The sequence below is a fragment of the Cetorhinus maximus genome, chromosome 18 (genome assembly GCF_964194155.1).
Source record: "Cetorhinus maximus chromosome 18, sCetMax3.hap1.1, whole genome shotgun sequence".
Classification (NCBI taxonomy): Eukaryota; Metazoa; Chordata; class Chondrichthyes; order Lamniformes; family Cetorhinidae; genus Cetorhinus; species Cetorhinus maximus.
The window spans coordinates 82,978,952-82,998,487 of record NC_135896.1 but is presented as its reverse complement, the minus strand read 5'-3'; the positions used below and the strand labels follow the sequence as shown (position 1 = coordinate 82,998,487).

At 42.5% G+C, this 19,536-nt stretch overlaps 1 protein-coding gene across 5 annotated transcripts in view; it reads right to left on the bottom strand.

The window, feature by feature from the left end:
• Positions 1-19,536, bottom strand: part of rpap1 (RNA polymerase II associated protein 1) — a 110,649-nt gene that overhangs the window by 27,965 nt on the left and 63,148 nt on the right. For all 5 annotated transcript variants that reach the window (XM_078563091.1, XM_078563092.1, XM_078563089.1 and 2 more), the window contains 6 exons: positions 18,563-18,730; positions 16,007-16,201; positions 13,049-13,183; positions 10,828-11,007; positions 6,825-6,982; positions 5,742-5,924 (listed from right to left, as the gene is read on the bottom strand). In XM_078563091.1, the coding sequence (XP_078419217.1) occupies positions 5,742-5,924; positions 6,825-6,982; positions 10,828-11,007; positions 13,049-13,183; positions 16,007-16,201; positions 18,563-18,730 (1,019 nt within the window). The remainder of the gene's footprint in view (positions 1-5,741; positions 5,925-6,824; positions 6,983-10,827; positions 11,008-13,048; positions 13,184-16,006; positions 16,202-18,562; positions 18,731-19,536) is intronic.

Below are 19,536 nucleotides of genomic sequence, written 5' to 3'. Positions count from 1 at the left end.
GACCAGAGCGGCGATATATTTCCAAGTCAGGGTGGTAATTGCCTTGCCCTTCTAGATGGTGGCAGTCATGGGTTTGGAAGGTGCCGTCGAAGGTGACTTGGTGAGTTCTTGTAGTACAACTCGTAGATGGTACACACTGCTGCCACTGTGCGTTGGTGGTGAAGAGATTGAATGTTTGTGGATGGGGTGCCAATCAAACGGGCTGCTTTATCCTTGGTGGTGTCAAGCTTCTTGAGTGTTGTTGGAGCTACACTCATCCAGGCAAGTGGAGAGTATTCCATCACACTCCTGACTTGTGCCTTGTAGATGGTGGACAGGCCTTGGGGAGTCAGGAGGTGAGTTACTTGCCGCAGGATTCCAAGCCTCTGACCTGCTCTTGTAGCACATATTTATATGGCTAGTCCAGTTCAGTTTCTGGTCAATGGTAACCCCCAGGGTGTTGATAGTGGGGGATTCAACGATGGTAATGCCACTGAATGTCATGGGGTGATGGTTAAATTTTCTGTAGTTGGTGATGGTCATTCCCTGGCACTTGTGTGGCAGGAATGTTACTTGCCATTTGTCAGCCCAAGCTGGATATTGTCCAGGTCTTAGTGTACTTAGACATGGACTGCTTCAGTGTCTAGGGAGTCACAGATGGTGCTGAACATTGTTCAAATCATCAGCAAACATCCCACTTCTGATCTTATGATACAAGGAATGGAAGAATGAAGCAGCTGAAGATGGCTAGGCCTAGGACACTATCCTGAGGGACTCCTGCAGTCATTTCCCAGAACTGAGATGATTGACCTCCAACAGCCATAACCATCTTCCTTTGTGCTAGGTATGACTCCAAACAACGGAGAGTTTTCTCCCTGATTCCCATTGACTCCAGTTTTGCCAGGGCTCCCTGATGGCACACTCGGTCAAATGCTGCCTTGATGTCAAGGCCAGTCCCTCTCACCTCTAAGTTCAGCTATTTTGTCCATGTTTAAACCAAGGCTGTAATGAGGTCAGGAGCTGAGTGGTGTTGGTGAAGCCCAAGCTGAGAGTCAGTGAGCAGGTTAATGCTAAGCAAGTGCCGCCTGATAACACTGCTGATGACCCCTTCCATCACTTTACTGATGATCGAAATTAGACTGGTGGGCGTCAATTGGCCGGGTTGGATTCGTCCTGCTTTTTGTGTAGAGGATATACCTAGGCAATTTTCCACATAGCTGGATAGATGCCAGTGTTGTAGCTGTACTGGAACAGCTTGGCTAGGGGCGTGGCAAGTTCTGGAGCCGGAATATTGCCGGAATATTGTCAGGGCCCATAGCCTTTGCAGTATCCAGTGTCTTCAGCCTTTTCTTGATATCACGTGGAGTGAATCGAATTGGCTGAAGACTGGCATCGGAGGAAGCCAAGATGGACTCAGCGCTCCTGGTTAAAGATTGTTGCAAATGCTTCAGCCTTATATTTTGCACTGCTGTGCTGGGCTCCCTCCTCATTGAAGTTGGGGATACCTGTGGAGCCTCCTCCCCCACTGAGTTGTTTAATTGTCCACTGCCATTCACAGCTGGATATGGCAGGACTGCAGAGCTTTATTAACTTTATTCTTCTTATTAACTACCTAAACTCTTCATGATTTTGATTACATTTAAATCTCTTCCTAGCATCCTCTGCCAAAAAGAGATCAACCCCAACTCCTCTAGTCTATCTCTGTAATTACAGTCCCTCACCCCTGGAACCATTCTGGCAAATCTCTTCTGTACCGTCACCAAAGCTTTCACGTCCTTCCTGAAGTGTGGAGCCCAGCGTTGGACACAATGCTCCAGCTGGAACTAAACCCATGTTTTAATTATAGGGTTAACATAACTTGCTGATTTTTCCACTCTCTGCTTTTCTTTATAAAACCCAGAATCCCATGTGCTTTATTAACTGCTTTGTCCTACCATCTTCACAGGTTTATGCACAAACCACCCTAGGTCTCTCTCTTCTTGCACCCTCTTTAAAATTGCACCACTTAGCTTGCACTGTCTCTCATTTTTCCTATCAAAATGTATCACCTTACACTTTTCTGCACTGAATTTCATCTGCCATGTGTCCATCCATTCCACCAGCCTGGCTATGTCCCCTGGAAATTTATTACTACCTTCCCCTGTGTGTTTACTACATCTCCAGGTTCCATGCCATCTGCAAATTTCAAAGCTGTGCCCTGTACCCACAAATCCAAGTCATTAATGTATATCAAAACAGCAGCATTCCTAGTACCGAACTTTGGGGAACTCCACTATATACCGGTGCTTGCTTCCAATACAAAAAGCAGCCATTCACCACAACTCTGTTTTCTATCTCTTAGTCAATTTTGTATCCATTCTTCTGCTGCCACTTTTATCCATGGGCTTCAATTTGCAAAACCAGCCTAATAGCTGTTACTTTATTAAAGACCTTTTGAAAGTGATATAGATAGCATCAACAGCACTGCCCTTATCCACTCTCTCTGTTATGCGATCAAAAAACTCAATCAGGTCAGTCAATCACATTTTCCCCTTGACAAATCCATGCTGGGTCTCCTTCATTAGTCCATGCTTGTCCAAGCGGCTGTTACTTTTTACGTAGAATACAGTGCAGAGGAAAAGGTCACTTGCCCAACCAATTCATTTTATTTTCTCCAGGATGGTTGTTTCTAAAAGCTCTAAAAGCTTTTAATTGCCAGGTTTATCCTCCTCTCCTTTCCTGAATAAGAGTATTAACATTTGCAATCTTCCTTTAGTATCATTAGCATCACCCCTGTAGATGAGGATTAGAACATTGAGGCCAACACCTCTGCAATTTTTAACTTTACTTCCCTCTGCATCTACGATACATCCCATCCAGACCAGTTGACTTATCTATGTTAAGTGCTTCCAGCCTTTCTAATGCCATCTCTATTTTTATCACAGCACCCTCCTCATTTAATATAGCTTTGACAAACTCCTCTTCCTTGGTAAACACCAATTCAGAGTACTCATTTAGTATCTTAGCCACAATTTCTGCCTTCAATAGAACTCCATTTTCTTCCCTAATAAGCCCCACCACTCCTCTGAACAAGCCTGGGGGGGAACCTTTAGATTCCCTTTTGTTAGCCATCAATCTATTTTCGACACTATCTCTTTGGTCCTCTTATTTCCTTTTTTATTTGCCCTCTGTATTTTTTTATACTTAGCCTGATTCTCCCTTGTATCATCAAGCTGTCATTTGTCTCACATCCCCCTTTTCTGCTTCATCTTACTCTCTAACTCCTTCATCATCCAGGAAGCTCTGGCTTTGGTTCATTATGGAATGTACTTAGACTGTAACCAAACCATTTCCTCTTTAAAGGCTGCCCATTGCTCCATTTCATTAGCCCTCCCTTCAGTTAAATATTTTTATTCTAGTTTTCCTTTATATAGACTATGCTATTTGTTTCAACTACTCCTTGAGGTAGCATAATCCAAATAATCATTCTCTGGGTCAAGAAATAGCTCCTGAATTGCTTATTGGATTTATTAGTGACTATCTTATATTTATGGGGCGTGATTTTGGTCCATCCCAGAATTGTAAACATCTTCTCCACCTTCACCCTGTTGAACCCTTTCATAAGTTTGAAGACTTCCATTAGGAAGGTGGGGTATAGGAAGAGATGAGTTCGTTGGTTGATTCATTAATTGGAATTAAGCGCGAGGACTGTGTGCACTGGCTCGAGATAGCAGATAACAGCAGTGATTTCAGAAGGCGTGAAATCACCAGCTCCCCATTGAAGCTGCCCCACAGAGGCGTAAGTCTAGGTTGTCTACAGTCAAAGTCTTAATTTTTAATGTGCTGGATGGCATTGTAAGGAACAGTCTTGGATTGGCTGTCCAAACATTTCCTAATGCATTGCAGTGCTCCTTTTTGCAAGTGACAGTCTTACTGTTAGGCTCACTTTGTGACCCAGTATGCTCTACTCAGCACTATGAATTAGGAGCATAGAAACAGAAATGGATCACATAGCCCCTTGAATGAATAATCTCATTCAATTAGATCCTGGCTGATCTGTAACTTAAATGCACTTACCCACCTTATTTCATAATATTTAATGCTCTCCCTATTAAAAATTGATCAATTTCACTTTTGAAATTTTCAATTGACCTCCCCCCACAGCCTGAACAGCTTTTTGGGGACAGAGTTCTAGATTTCTGTTACCTCTTAAGTGAAGGAATATTTTCTCATACACCCTTGAATGGCCTGGCTCTAACTTTATTATTGTGTCTCCATCAGAAGAAATAGTTTCTATCTACCCTATCAATTCTTCTAATCATCTTAAACACCTCAATTAAGTTACCTTTTTTATTCAACACAATACAATCCTGGCCAATGCTACATGAACTCATAATTTACCCTTTCAGCCTTATAACATTCTGGTGGACCTCTCTAAGACCAATTGATCCTTCCTGAGATGCAGTGCCTAGAACTGAACACAGTGCTCCCAGATGGAATCCATCCAAAGCTCTGTGCAGCTGTATTTTATTCCAGCCCTCTTAAGATAAAGGTTAACATTGCATTAGTCTTTTTAACCCAATCTATTAGCTTTTAATGATTTCTGCACATGAACTGCTAAATCTCTCTCTTCTCTTCCGCAGTTACTAGGTTCTCACCATTTAGAAAATATAATTTTCTTCAGTCCAAAGTGAATGACTTCATGCTTGCCAACACTAAACTCCATCTGCCACAGTTCTGGCACTTTACCCATCAATGTCCCTTTGCAACTTCCTAACTTGGGTGTTACCAGCAAATTTGGATTGTATGGTTCTCTAGTTTTTCGTCCAAGTCATTTATAGATCACTTAGATGAATTATGGGTGACAAATGAGACATGGTTGCATTACCACAAGTATGTCTCAAGAAGGGATGTCAAAAGCTACTGTACTTATACTGAAAGTATAAGGGGCATTTTTTTCTGACCTGATTCATAGTGATTCTTAGAGAAGATGAGCTTCCATCTCACTACTGCCCTTTGGGACCGCACTGTTTAGGGATGAAGGGCACTTTGGCCTCTTATTCTGCTTCAATTTTGCCAATGAAGATTAAGCTTTTAGGTGTCCCCGTTGCTCAGAGGGACTCGTCATCCAGATAAAATATTCAATCAAGGCCCCATATGCCCTCTCAGGAGAATGCATATGAATCCCATGACGCTATTCAAAGATCGGGGGAATTCTCCCTAGTGGCCTGGCCAATATTTGCCCCTCAGTTAACATCACTAAAACGTTATCTCTCAGTTGTTTGTGAGATCTTGCTGTGTACTTCATTGGCTGCAAAGTACTTTGGGGCATCTTGAGGATGCGAAAGGCTCTAAATGACTGCAGGTCTTTTCTAAAGCACTTAGGGGCGCAACAGAAGGGCTCATGTGGGAGCATAGCAACCTGAGAGGTAGGTTAGTTGCCAGATGAGGAAGCAGACCCTTGAAGGAAGGGCCCCAAGTTGAAGTTTGCACTAAAGCTTGTACTCCATATAGGGCTAACACAAATTCTAACTGCATGGGTTCCTCAGTAGATTGAATTGGGGACTTTTAAACAGAGGATGAGATTCCACAGGAGTCACAGAAGTATATTTGACCAAAGTAAAACAGGCCACTGATGGTCGAGTGGGGTTGCACAATATTCCAGGCTCAAACGTGTGAAGGGTTTGATCTGGGGGCTTGGTGCTGGAGGAATGTTCAGAGAAAATGGCATATGACCCAAATTGGTACTTCAGAAGAGACAGTTGGGACATTCAAAAAGGTACCTGGAGGTGAACTGGGCCTGTAGTTCAGCAGCACAGCCTGCACTGTTAGTGATATTGATCAGGAGGCAAACCAACACCTCGGCTCTCTGCATGTAAAAACTGTACAATAGATCATCCTCCTTTGGCTGAGAGATAAGGCTCGGAAGTGTCTGAAGCATCTTCATCAGTGCAGGATAGAAATCTCTGGAAGGCAAACAGAAATGAGTCACACGGTGAGGGAATAGTTGCTCTCCCTTCAAATGAGCAAAGAGATTTTTCAGTGCTGAAGCTATTTGCAGGCAATTTGCAGGCAATTTAAACTACATTTCTCTTGATTCCTCCTCAGGGCCATCAGAACTCTCAGAACTTGAAACCTTTAGATCACTCATGCAACCCTGTTCCCACACTAAAGAAAATATATACCCATTCACTCTATGTCAGCTGGACTTCAGTGGGAGTACACTTGTCTGTGAATCAGAAGGTTCAAGTTCCATTTCAGAAATTTTAATACAAAACGAAGAGGAGAAAGGGAGCTCTCCCCAGTCATGGCCAACAGCTATCCCTCAACCAATATCACTAAAAGAGATTGTTTGATCATTACCACATTGCATTTTGCAGGACCATGCCGTGCACAAATATACTTCAAATGTACTTAAAGCATTTTGGGATATCCCAATGGCCGCGAAAGATGCAAACATATGGATTTGACAGGCCAGAAAATAAACAGTTGGTCCATTAAGCCTCGAGCAGAATCACTAGACCCTTTTCCCCTTCTCTCCCCACTTCATCACCCTCCACTCTGGCAGTATGTAATCTCCGGGGCCAAAAACATTGGAAAATAACTTATCTCCCACTCCCCAAATTGTACCCCGCAAAAATGTAGGCCAATCCCCAGAACATATTCACACCTACACCTCAAGTCAAGTGCCATATGTGTCCCTGACTTTACCAAACTTCCTCCTTCACTATACCCATCTACTCTTTCAGCATATGCAAACACCTCCCATACATATTTCCACCACAGCCCCACAACCCATGCACATTCAGCACATGCCAGATAAATATTCCAATCCTACCCCCGTCTCCTTTTTGCCTCACACTCACTTGTACAGGTCACATGTTTGTCCATAATTGGCCGCAACAGCCCATAACCGCAAGGTCTCAATGCTCAACACAAAGGCCTCCTGCTGCTCCAAAGGCAGATCGCTAGGGTCCTCCGATATGAACCTCCCGATTCGTGCCTTCATATTGTATTTGTTTAACTGTATAAAAAATTATGCAACAGCAAAAAACATTTGTGTTATTAAGTAGTCTACTCATTCATAGACCAATAGATACTGAGTCCAACTTGCCCAGATGTAAGTGTGTGCCATGTACAGCTATAAACTGCTCATTACAAAGAGCTACTTCTCTCAATGGATCTTTTTTCAATTATATTTAATGGCAATTGTGGGGGAGTAATCTCTGTGTTAACTCAAGTGAGAAATATCAATGCTGGGAAAAAGAGTACTTTTCCACTGAAGGCACCCAATGTCAGTATAGAACACTCCCAGGGCAAGTACAGCACAGATTAGATAAAAACAAAAAGCTAAAAGCTACTGCAGATGCTGGAAATTAGATAAAGTCTGTTGCTCACTCCACACTGCCCCATCAAGTATTCCCAGACCTAATCTGTACAGGTTAAATGCAGAGTAAAACTCCCTTTACATTTAGTCATTTGGTAGTACAGAACTTGAGTATCGCTGAAAAAAAGATACATTTTTTGTTGAAGCTTTTCGGCTTGCACTCATCAGGACAATGTCAGGAGAAACAAAAAATTTATACTGCATGAGAAGAGTGCGCTGATTGGTTGGCAAGTGAACTCTGATTGGCAGAGGCATTGCCATGGAGAATGCACCAGTTGATGGTGACTGACAGTTAATTGCCAAGCATTGTTTGAAATTTAACCAGACAGGTTGACTCTGACTGGTCAAGACATTGCCCTGGGGAATGAACCAGCAAATAGGCTGACACTTCTGTTTCGCTGAAACAGGCACAATGTGTGTACATGTTCTTTCTGTCTGCAAATAACAGGACCCTGTGTATTAATATATGTAGCTTCCAGTACATACAAATACGCCACAATGCAAGACTGACTGACATCGGTATATTCTTCTGAATTGTCCTGATGAACATAAGAAAAAAAGCTTCAACAAAAAAAGTCTCTCTTTTCAGCGATCCCTCTACTTTGTTCCTCAAATATACCCAAATCCTGTGCAATACAAATAAGACATGGAGTTATTTTCTCTCTTCTCTGTCCTATGTGCCTTAGCCTCAAACCTTAGCTGAGCATGACCTACTGTGATCCTCTAGTAGTCTTTTTAAGCAAGGCTGCCAATTTAGTGCTGAATTATGAACAGTTCTGTAGATTTCAGCCCACAAATGATATCAAAATGTTGAAAACCACCTCATGTTAAGGTCTTTAGGCGAAAAAAATAGAAGATAAACAATAAAATCAAATTTAATCTTACAAGTCTAGAGTGAAGCAAAAAATGGATGACCAGAAATGGCTAGGCCAAATAACTAAAGGTAGATTCCTGATTAGGAATTGGTTAAAATAAAAGCACTTTGATCTAGTCGTGAACTGAGCTGAATATGATAGGATTTCTGGCAGCAGTTGGGTAATAGGTTTAGACAACGTGTGCTGAACTTCCAGAGTATCTTTGTTATTATGATTTCATCTTGTGTACCTGAGCAACCTGTTCCTTGGTCAATAACAACTTGCATTTATATAGCACTATTGATGTAATAGAAGGCACATGATTAACCATCGTCTCCAGTCAAGGCCCCAATAAGCACAGGCAACTGTGGGACAAAGAATCATTGGAATTTAAATGCAATAAATTTTAGGAAGACAGCAAGATTGAGGGTAAGGATTCCCAAGGTCTTGAGGTCTAGGAAAGGAATCATTAATTTACCAGCAACTATGTTACAACAAGTTGTATTTATAGAGCACCTTTAACATAATAAAGCATCCCAAGGCGCTTCACAGGAACGCTATGAAGCAAAATTTGACAACGAGCCACTTAAAGGGATGTAAGGGCAGGTGACCAAAATCTTGGTCAAAGAGGTCAGTTTTAAGGAGTGTCTTAAGGGAGAAAGAGAGGCAGAGAGGCGTAAAGGTTTAGGGAGTGAATTCCATAAAACTATAGGTTAGTCTCACTAGGTCTTGGTAAATTACCAGATCCTATGACAGGGGATGAAATTACAAAACATATGAAGAGAAATGAGCTGATGAGGACCAGGCACCCTGGATTGCAAAAGGACAGGTTATGTTTGACTAATTTTTTTCAGAAACATGGAGAAGTAGAGGAAAGTAAGTGGATGTGATTAATATAGAATTTTAAAGAATACTGTAATTAAGGGGGATGTCATCGTGTTAATAGAGCGATGATCAAATAGCAAAAAAAAAAACAGAATAAGGGTAAAAGGAAGGTTCTTCAGTTAGAAAGGTTGAGTGGTACTCCACAGGGGTTTTTGCTGGGGCCACTCTTACATCCAATATAAAGAAAGGAACTGTATTTAGGAATTGAAGTACAGTGTTGACATTTGTCCATGATCCTGAATTGGCCAAGTATGACAAACAGTGAGGAGAATTGTGAAAGGCAACAAGAGTATGCAGATGGATAAGAGGTGGGAGATGCAGGTTATCATAAGGAAATGTGAACTACTAGATCAGAGGAAAAGAAAGTGAACTTTAAGTGGTATGGCCTTTAAATGGAAAAGACAGATGGATAAATGGACATACAAGTCAACAAATGTAGTGAGTTTAACTATGAAAGACTATAAAAAGGCAAAGAAAACCTTGATTTTGCATCCTAAAGGATAGAGTGCAAAATAAGCTGGAGGATTATACAGAGTTTTGGGCACCCTCTTAAAGGAATAATATAAGAGGGCAGGATGATGTGCCATTTATGCAACAAGATATTACTAAGGGTTATAATTATAAAGAGAGACTTTAGAAATTAAGGTTCTTTCCCACTGGAACGGAGATGGCTGAAGAGTGACTTGGTAGGGGTTTTCTAAATCTTGAAGGATTATAAGGTGATAAAAATGCAAACAAAGTATGGATTCATTGCTAGAGGGACAGAATTGAAATGCAGAGATGTTAAACTTGTATTGGATGTTAAACTTGGTTAGACTACACCATGAACAATTCTGGTCTCTGTATTAAAAAAAAGATATAAAGGTACTGAAGAAGGTACAAGGATGATACTAGAATTAAGAAGTAATATCTATCAGGAAAAATTGTACAGGCTTTAGCTCTTTGCTCTGGAAAAGACAAGGCTAAGGGATGACCTAATAAAGGTCTTTAATATTATCGGAGTGTTTCATAGAGTAAACACAGAGAAGATGTTTCCACTTGTGGGGGAGACAAATACGAGGAGTCATATATATGAGATAGTGACGATTAAATCCAATTGGGAATTCAGGAGAAACTTCTTTACCCAGAGTAGTTAGAATGTGGAACTCGCTACCACAAGGGGTAGTTGGGGTAAATAGCATAGAGACAATTATGGGAAAGTTGGATAAGTACCAAAGGGAGAAAGAAACAGAAGATCATGCTCCCCGGGTTAGATGGAGAGAGGTGGGAGCAGGCTCGTCTGGAGAATAAACACTGCCAAAGACTAATTGGACCAAATGGTCTGCACATTCAATGTAATTCAATATAATGATAAGGTAAATACTGACAGATTGGCCAAAGAAATAACGTGAGAGGGGAAAAATTTACCATCACAGGATCGAAAGGAAAGTTAGAATTTTCTTCCCCCACACAGAGAGTAGCTATAATGAGGAATTTGCTGCCATAAATTCTAATTGAAGCAACGTTCCTCAGTTCCTCTGAAAGAGAGAGTTAGATCAATGCTTCAGAATGAAGAATATTGAGAGGTATGGAGAGCAAGCAAGAACACAAAGGTTAGACCATGTGGAGAAAAACACCAACACAGACACACAAAGTCGGCCCCAAAAAATAGCAACCAGCTTAAAGGGATATCACACGAAGAGTCCCTTCATTTGTCGTGAAGTGTGGCAGATGAAGAATGAGTTAAGCTAAGATGACCCTCACCAGAATAGCTGACATATTCCTTCCAGCAGATGCCAGGATGCGGATAAGTTTCATGGCGGCTGCAATTGGCACACCATAGGTACTGGTCATCGGCTCGCCCGTTCCCAGTGTCTGGATCTTCCAGGTGGACGGCAGAAACTCTGAAACGATAGTCTCTAGTAGCCTCGGGCACCCCAGAATCTGGGTGAACAAGAAAGACAGAGATCACAAGATTGAAAAGACATTCTTTATGCAATGGCTTATGATAATCTAGAATGTATTGCCTGAAAGGGTCGTGGAAGCAGATTCAATAGTTGCTTTCAAGATATATACCTAAAAAGGATTTGCAGGGCTATGGGGAAAGAGCAGGAGATGTGACAAAGTGAAAAAGCTCTTTCAATGAGCCGGCACAGGAATGATGGGTGCAATTTTCCACCTACTATGCTGTAAGATGGGGAGGGCTGCATAAGAACCACGACATTAAATCCAGAACAGAACACTCTAAACAGTTCTGAGATTTCTCTCTCCTCGTGCTGTCCCACATACTTGATTCTCCATGACAACTGACCGCTTTGTCTGCTTCCTGGGCTTCCAACTCATTCCTTTCCCCTCAACCCACAGTGTCTATCGAGCATCCTCTGTGTGCGTTATTGCAAAACCCAAAACTTCCTCCCCATCATCACCCCATTTTCTCTCCTATTCCCTCTCTTCACTACACACAGCATTTATATGTACCTCCAGCCTAAATTCCAGACTTGCCTCAGTGGTAAATAAGATCATGAGAAATAGGAGGGGTAGGCAATTCAGTCTATCGGGCCTGCTCCGCCATTCAATATGATCATGGCTGATTTTACTGTGGCCTTAACTCCACTTTCCTGTCTGTCCCCCATAATTCTTGACTCCCTTGTAGATCCAAAATCTGTCTAGCTCAGCCACGAATATGTTGAATGATACAACCTCTTCTGTTCTGCATGGAAGAGAATTCCAAACTCTAACAATTCGCAGAGAGAAGAAATTCCTCCTCGTCTCCATCTTAAATGGGAGATCCTTCATTTTTAAACTATGTCCCATAGTTCAAGTTTCATCCCACAAGGGGAAACATTCTCTCAGCATCTACCTGGTCAACCTCTCTCAGAATCTTACATGTTTCCATAAGATCGCCTCTCATTCTTCTAAACTCCAATGAGTATAGGCTCAACCCTGCTCAACCTTTCCTCATAATCAACCCCTTCATCCCAGGAATCAGCCTAGTGAACATTCTCTGAACGGCTTCCAATGCAAGTATATCCCTCTTCAAGTAAGGAGACCAAAACTATACACAGTATTCTAAGTGCGGTCACACCAATGCCCTATATAGTTGTAGCAAGACTTCCCTACATTTATACTCCATCCCCCTTGCAAAAAGGCCAAACATTCCACTTGTTTTCCTAATGACTTGCTGTACCTGCATGCTAACTTTTTAATTCATGTGCAAGGACACCCAGGTCCCCATGTACCACAGCATTTAGCAGTCTCTCCATTTAAATAATATTCTGCTTTCCAATTCTTCCTGCCAAAGTGGGCAACCTCACATTTTCCCACATTATACTCCATCTGCCAAATTTTTGCCCACTAACTAAGCCTATTTATATCCCTTTGCTGGCTCTTTGTATCCTCTTCCCAACTTGCTTGCCCACCAACCTTTGCATCATCAGCAAATTTGGTTACAATGCGCTCTGTCCTTTCAACCAAATCATTAATATAGATCATAAATAGTTGAAGCCCTTCTCACGTGTAAGTCAAAAGGTAATGAGGTTCAATCTCCACTCCAATCTGACACTCCAGTGTAATACAGTGGGAGTGCTGCACTTTTGCAGGTACCATCTTTCAGATGAGATCCAACACCCCATCTGCCCTCTATGGTGGATGCAAAAGATTCTAAGGTACTATTTTGAAGAACTTCATGGAAGTTCAACCCAGTGTCCCAGTCAATAGTTATCCCTCAACCAGGATCACTAGAACAGATTATAGGGCCAATTATGAAATTGCTGGTCATGGGATCTTGCTGTATGCAAATTGGCTGCTGCAATTCCCACGTTACAACAGTGACTATGCTTCAAAAGTTAATCATTGGCTGTAAAATGCTTTGGAACTTTGTGAAGTTATGAAAGGCGCTATAGAAATGCAAACCCTTACTCTCTTTATAATGGATGCTTTCAGAGTTGTTGACCATGATAACAATTAATAGCAGTGAAATAATTACCTGATTACAAGCCTCAGAGGAGTGTCTTGCTATGCGAGTCAAGATCTCCAATATGTCAAGAATGACCGAGGGAACAGGTCGAACAACTTCGAGGATATAACGCAAACGGTGAAGTATCTTCATCTTCAGCAAACCCTGAGGGGGGTAAGAATACCACAGAAAAGTTAAACATCAGGGAGGGGAGATTCTGCTTTAAGCACAATTGGCAAAGCCCACAGAGTTTGAAAAGTGTTTTTTTTTTCCGTGTTTCCACACGCCCATTTACATAAACACAATCTGAAATGAACCAGCTCAATCAAAGCAGCATCTTAAAACAAAATTCCCTTGAAAGAAATTTCACTCTAAAAATGCTTTGCAATATATTTGAGTGGTAACTAAATGGAATTTTATTAATACAGCTGCAAATGGGTTCATCACAAAAGTTAAGCATGTTAATCCATCACCTGAGAGTAACATATTTAAATTACTGGAAATTACTTTCAAAAAAATATGCAGGACCAATTGCTGGTTACTGTAGTCAGTTTCTTAGTAGGTTTTTTAAAAATGTAACCTTTTGCTTTCTAAATGGCTGAGAGAAGGTTTACTAGACTAACACCTGGAATGAGAGGATTGTTTTATGAGGAGAGGTTGGACAGGTTAGGCTTGTATCTGCTGGAGTTTAGAAGAGTAAGAGGCAACTTGATTGAAACATATAACATCCTGAGAGGTCTTGACAGGGTGAATGTGGAGAGGATGTTTCTCCTGGTGGGGGAACCTAGAACTAGGGGTCACTGTTTAAAAATAAGGGGTCACCCATTCAAGGAAGATGAGGAGAATTTTTTTCTCTCAGGGAGTTGTGAGTCTTTGGAACTCTCTTCCTCAAAAGGCAGTGGAAGCAGAGTCTTTGGATATTTTTACGGCACAGCTAGGCAGATTCTTCATAAGAAAGGAGGTGAAAGGCTAGAGGCTAGGTGGGAATGTGGAGTTGAGGTTACAATCAGATCAACCACAATCTATTGAATGGGGGAGCAGGCTCGAGGAGCCAAGTGGCCTACTCCTGCTCCTAATTTGTATGTATGTAAACAGGTCTAGTAGTGTCCTTGCACCCAAAAGAACTAGCTTAATTTTTAAAGAATCCTCAAAAGAGCACTGTTAGTGGAAACACCCAGTTGCTTGGCCAGCAGCTTTTCAACTAGCGCAAAACGATGATGGAACCTGACATTGCAGAATGTAATTTGGTTTAAAATTCCCCAAAACTTTGTGCCATTTTACAGCAATTGTGGCTGAATTATGTCGGAAAAACCAACATAGCCAAGTGAAAACTTCAGGCCAGGGAGATTAAAGGATTTGCTAAGGTAGATAGAAACTAGTGGGGAGTCTAGAACAAGGGAGCATGATCTTAAAATTCAACTGAGGCTGTTCATGGGCTGATGCCAGGAAGCACTTATTCTTACAAAGTATAGTGGAAATCTGGAACTCTATCCCCTACAAAGGCTAGGGGCTGGAGGGAGGGGTTTGTGGTCAATGAAAATTTCAAAACAGGCTGATAGTTTTTGTAAATAAAACAGAAAATACTGGAAATACTCAGCAGGCCTTGGCAGCATCTGTAGAGAAAGAAACCGAGTTAACGTTTTAGGTCGATGCACAGATGCTGCCTGAGCAAACCACCTAGGAGGTGGTGGTGGGAGCTTGCTGTGCTTAAATTCGCTGTCGGACTTCCTACATTACAATGGTGACTACATTCAAAGATAGTAAATTAGCTGTAAGAGAGCTTTTGGACATCCTGATGTAGTGAAAGGCGCTACGAAAACACAAGTCTTTGTTTTGCTTTTTTTTTACAGTGTAAGCAACATAATTCAAACACGTAATGCAGATAGGGCTGGAAATTACCCGAAGGTTAGACTATGAGACCATAAGACATAGGAGCAGAAATTAGGCCATTCGGTCCATCGAGTCTGCTCCGCCATTCAATCATGGCTGATAAGTTTCTCAACCCTATTCTCCTGCCTTCTCCCCATAACCTTTGATCCCCTTACCAATCAAGAACCTATCTATCTCGGTTTTGAATACACTCAATGACCTGGCCTCCACAGCCTTCTGCGGCAATGAATTCCATTGATTCACCACTCTCTGGCTAAAGAAGTTTTTCCTCATCTCTGTTCCAAAAGGTCTTCCCTTTACTCTGAGGCTGTGCCCTCGGGTCCTAGTCTCTCCTACTAATGGAAACATCTTCCCCATGTCCACTCTATCCAGGCCTTTCAGTATTCTGTAGGTTTCAATCAGATCCCCCCTCATCCTTCTAAATTCCATTGAGTATAGACCCAGAGTCCTCAAACGTTCCTCATATGTTAAGCCTTTCATTCCTGGGATCGTTCTCGTGAACCTCCTCTGGGCCCTCTCCTGAAATACGGGACCCAAAATTGCTCACAATATTCTAAATGTGGTCTGACCAGAGCCTTATAGCAGCACATCCCTGCTTTTATATTCTAGTCTTCTCGAATTAAATGCCAACATTGCATTTGCCTTCCTAACTACCAACTCAACCTGCAAGTTAACCTTAAGAGAATCCTGGACTAGGACTCCAGGATTAACTTAGGCTGAACCTGATGCCTGTGATTAAGTGATTTAAAAACCACCCAGACATTCCCCTCACCACAATCTGCACAGAAAATCAGCTGCCTCACCAGCCTGTCTTTTCCCACTATCCCAAAGGGGTTTGCTTTGTAAGGTCTGTGAATCCAATCCCTGGCAGTGGCACCTCCCCAAACAATCCAACATGATGTGGGTCACAGATCATGGGTGGCACATGATTAACAAGTGTAAATTGGCATGGCTGCCATCTGTGGATGGACAAAGGTCTAACAGGGCAACAAACTTGGGTCAAGGCCCTGGTCTAGCGGCCTTAAAGATATTATTCTGTACCATTTGAAATGCTCAAACGTCTCTGTAAAGCAATGCAGGATGTTTAAAGGACATTACTTTCACAGCATCAGCACGGGCAACATCCGGGTCAGCTTTCTTATCTTCCTTGGTCTTGTCTTTCTCATTCTCCCTTGCCTTTGGCTCCTCCTCCTCAACATCCTCTTCATCCTCATTGTCCTCCTCCGCTTCATTAGGTCGAAGGGGGAACGCAGATGCTCCCAAGTACCACGAGAAAGTCCTGTCAAGATATTCCTGCAGGGAACGGATTCATGTTTACTGGCAGCAACAGAGTCAGTCCCCATTCAGCACCAAATATGTTCACATTTATTTCTTGCATCACACATATTGCATTTTAAACAAAAAATGTTTTGCAGATTCTGAAGATACACTGTGAAAGAGAATGTGAGATTTTCATCGCTTTACAATATTTTACGGCTAAGGTACTCTCATGGTCCAGAAGGAGTGTGGCAGAGTGAGTAAGTGATTGCCATTTAAATCGTTAACCTGAAGTAAATAATTAATAGTTAAGGAAAACAGAAGTACAATCTTCTCTCATTTTGATCTAAATATTCAAACATATATCAACTGCATTTCCAGTTGTGTTGAAGAGAGTTGAAGTACACCATCTCCAGCCTCCCTGACCCCCCCAAGCTTATAATTCTGGAACTACCCTGCCAACTCATATTTCCCTGCCATTGCTCCGCCTCATTCCTTTCATCCAATCTCTTTCTTCAACTCCCTATCTGCGATCCCCTCCCCTCCTCTCAACTCATCATTGTACCATGTCCTTCAACCCTTTTCTTCGCTCTCCTTCGTCCCATACCTCCTCCATTCTCCCCTTCACATCTCTCCTGCTCCTAATGCTCCCCCCTAAATAACCCCCTCCTTCCTTTGTTCCATCTCTCGCTCCCAACCCTCCCCCTCTTTCCCCCAATCCTTCCTCCTCTTTCTTGCTCCCAACAACTAGCCCACCCCTGCCCATTAGTGTCCTCTCTTCATCAGTCTAATTATTTCCCAATCACCTAATAATGTTTGACCTGAATACAGCACTTGCTTTCCACCCCTCATCCAGAGTGCCACAAGAGACAGAACCAGTTTTTAATATAAAGCCAGAGGCATGATGCCTTCCACAGTACTAGGCTCATAAATAATCCAGTGCAATAAAAAGACTTCAGAGTTGGATTGCCAACAGTTGGACATAGAGATTTCATCACATCTCATCACTTCCCTCCAGCTGCCCCATCCCCACGCTGCCATCATTGGTTGCTTGACACATTCTTTCTCACTGTGTCCCTAATTCCCACACCAACTGGTCTCATTATAGGGCTGGATAATTCATGACTGTCAGACAGCCCTTTTTACCCCCATTTCCAATGTTTTTATAACTAGTGAACAAAGAGCTTTTTTTTTTAAAATGCCTCTCTGATTTTTCTCCTGGTTTTGCTCGCAGCATTCTCCAGGGGATTAGACTTTAATTCCTGGGGACTCCAAGGCAATCCTGGAGAATTGGCACCCAATTCGATAGTAATCCAGTCAGCGGTAAAAGCTCAGGTAACTGAGGTCAGCGATGCATTCTGAGCCCTTCTCCAAATAGCTGCTATGTGCTTGTGGACAGGGAACCCAAGAGATTTACAGGCCCACATATCATGGCCAACAGTGGCTGCTATTCTGAGAGTCTGGGAGAGTCAGATGTAATCAGAGATACAACCACCCTTCAAAAGAGAAGCTCATTAACCACGCAGTGAAAGTGACACACCCTGATAAGAGAGGATGGTGCAGCAAGGCAAAACATCTGACGTGTGGATGATATTTAGTGTGAGCAGGAAGAGGGTCTGCAAGAGCTCTTCTCTGAATTTTAAGATTTCTGAGTGGAATTAGTTGCCACAGCACTGAGGCAGCTGAGCAGTCATCAGCAATTAGGAGATGGAAAGCAGAAACAAAGCAAACATATGTCAGTGCAGAGAGGCTGGGTGAAGGCAGCACTAAGATTACAGAGGAATAGCCTCAGCTTTCAGCCCTACGCCACGGTTCAAGCACTAATGTGAAAGAACCATAACATTTTGGTTGGGGGGAGTTGGGTGGGATGTTCAATGACTATGGGACAAGTATCTGAGGGATTAGTGAGTGGAACTAATACCTGAGTGGCTCAGTGACTGCAGGAGCAATATCTGAGGGGTCAGTGACTGTGGGAGTAATGTGAGAGGGTTAGAGGCTGTGAGACTAGGATCTGAGAGGGTCAGTGACTTTTGGGGTAATATTTGAGAGGTCACTGACTCTCAGAGTAAAATCTGAGTGTGTCAGGGGATGAGAGTCTAGTATTTAAATAAGTCAGTATCCATTGAATTGATTTACAATGTACAGCTGTATGAGCAAGCAGAGCGAGCTTCAAACAACAGATTCAAGAGCTGCAAATGTCACTCTGTAATCACTCAGTCGCATAGAGCAGTGACAGACTGGGTATGATCACAATACCGGCACCCTTTACTTAGCTATACTCATACTGACTGGTCAAATCTCCACCGAGTTGTGACTGTATAAACACATCCCAGGGGTCAAGGTGCACAGGAATGAGTTCTCAAACACCAAACTTGTTTGAAGGGTCAGGTGACTTACCTCATCAGAGGGAGAGACTAGAAGTGCTTTCAGGGCCTGGATACAAGCAGCGATCACATTCTCGACGCTGTCATCCAGCGAGAACCGCAGGAGGAACAGGAAGCCAGCATCCAGCAGCATTCGCAAGATGCTGTACTTGAGTGAGGAGGAGAAGTCACCAACTTTCGCCTGGTAAAGAATAGTAGCATAAAAACTCACCACAAGGGCTCTACACATCTCACAACTGACGAGTCACTCTTAGGCCTCATTTGAGACACTCCCTTCCAATTCCCTTGTCCACTCCTCTCCTGAGACGCTGGCTATGGTAATGTCCCCATGGTACTTTGACATGTAACCCACTCTGTGGTGTGTGAACTTTGGCAGTACGTATCTGTGTGCTGCTTAATAATGAGACATCAAACTGAACTAGATACTGTCCCTGCCTAAAGTCTACCCAACTGCACTCTCCAAAAGTTGCTCTTTGTGGGATCTTTCCATGCCCAAATTGACTGTTGCGCTGCATACGTATCAACAGATTGCTGCACGTTAAAGTTAAAATGCGATCAGTCTTCCTTCTATCACACCCACTGAACTGAGGTGACATCTAAAGTGTGTAGAAACAGAGTATGTAAGAGAGAAACCAAGAGAGTGCGACCAAGTGAGAGAAAGTGAGACAGCAATACAAAGGATAGGAGCAAAAGAATAAATGCAAGAGAAAGGAGGAAAGAGAGTGTGCGCGAGAGCAGGAGAAAAAAGGCAAGAGACAGACAGAAAGAGAAAGCATGGGAACTGTGACAGTGTGTGATAGAGGGAGAAAAGAGCAAGAGAGGGAATAAGAGTATGAGATAGTGTGTGTGAGAGCAAAAGACTTTGAAAAAGAAAGCGAGAGAGTGAAAGAGAGTGAATAGTGAGATGGAAAACGCAAGATAGGAGTGAGCGGATGCTTAGTCCCCAAGTGTTGCTGGTGGGTGGGAGAAAAAAATTGCGAAGAGGTT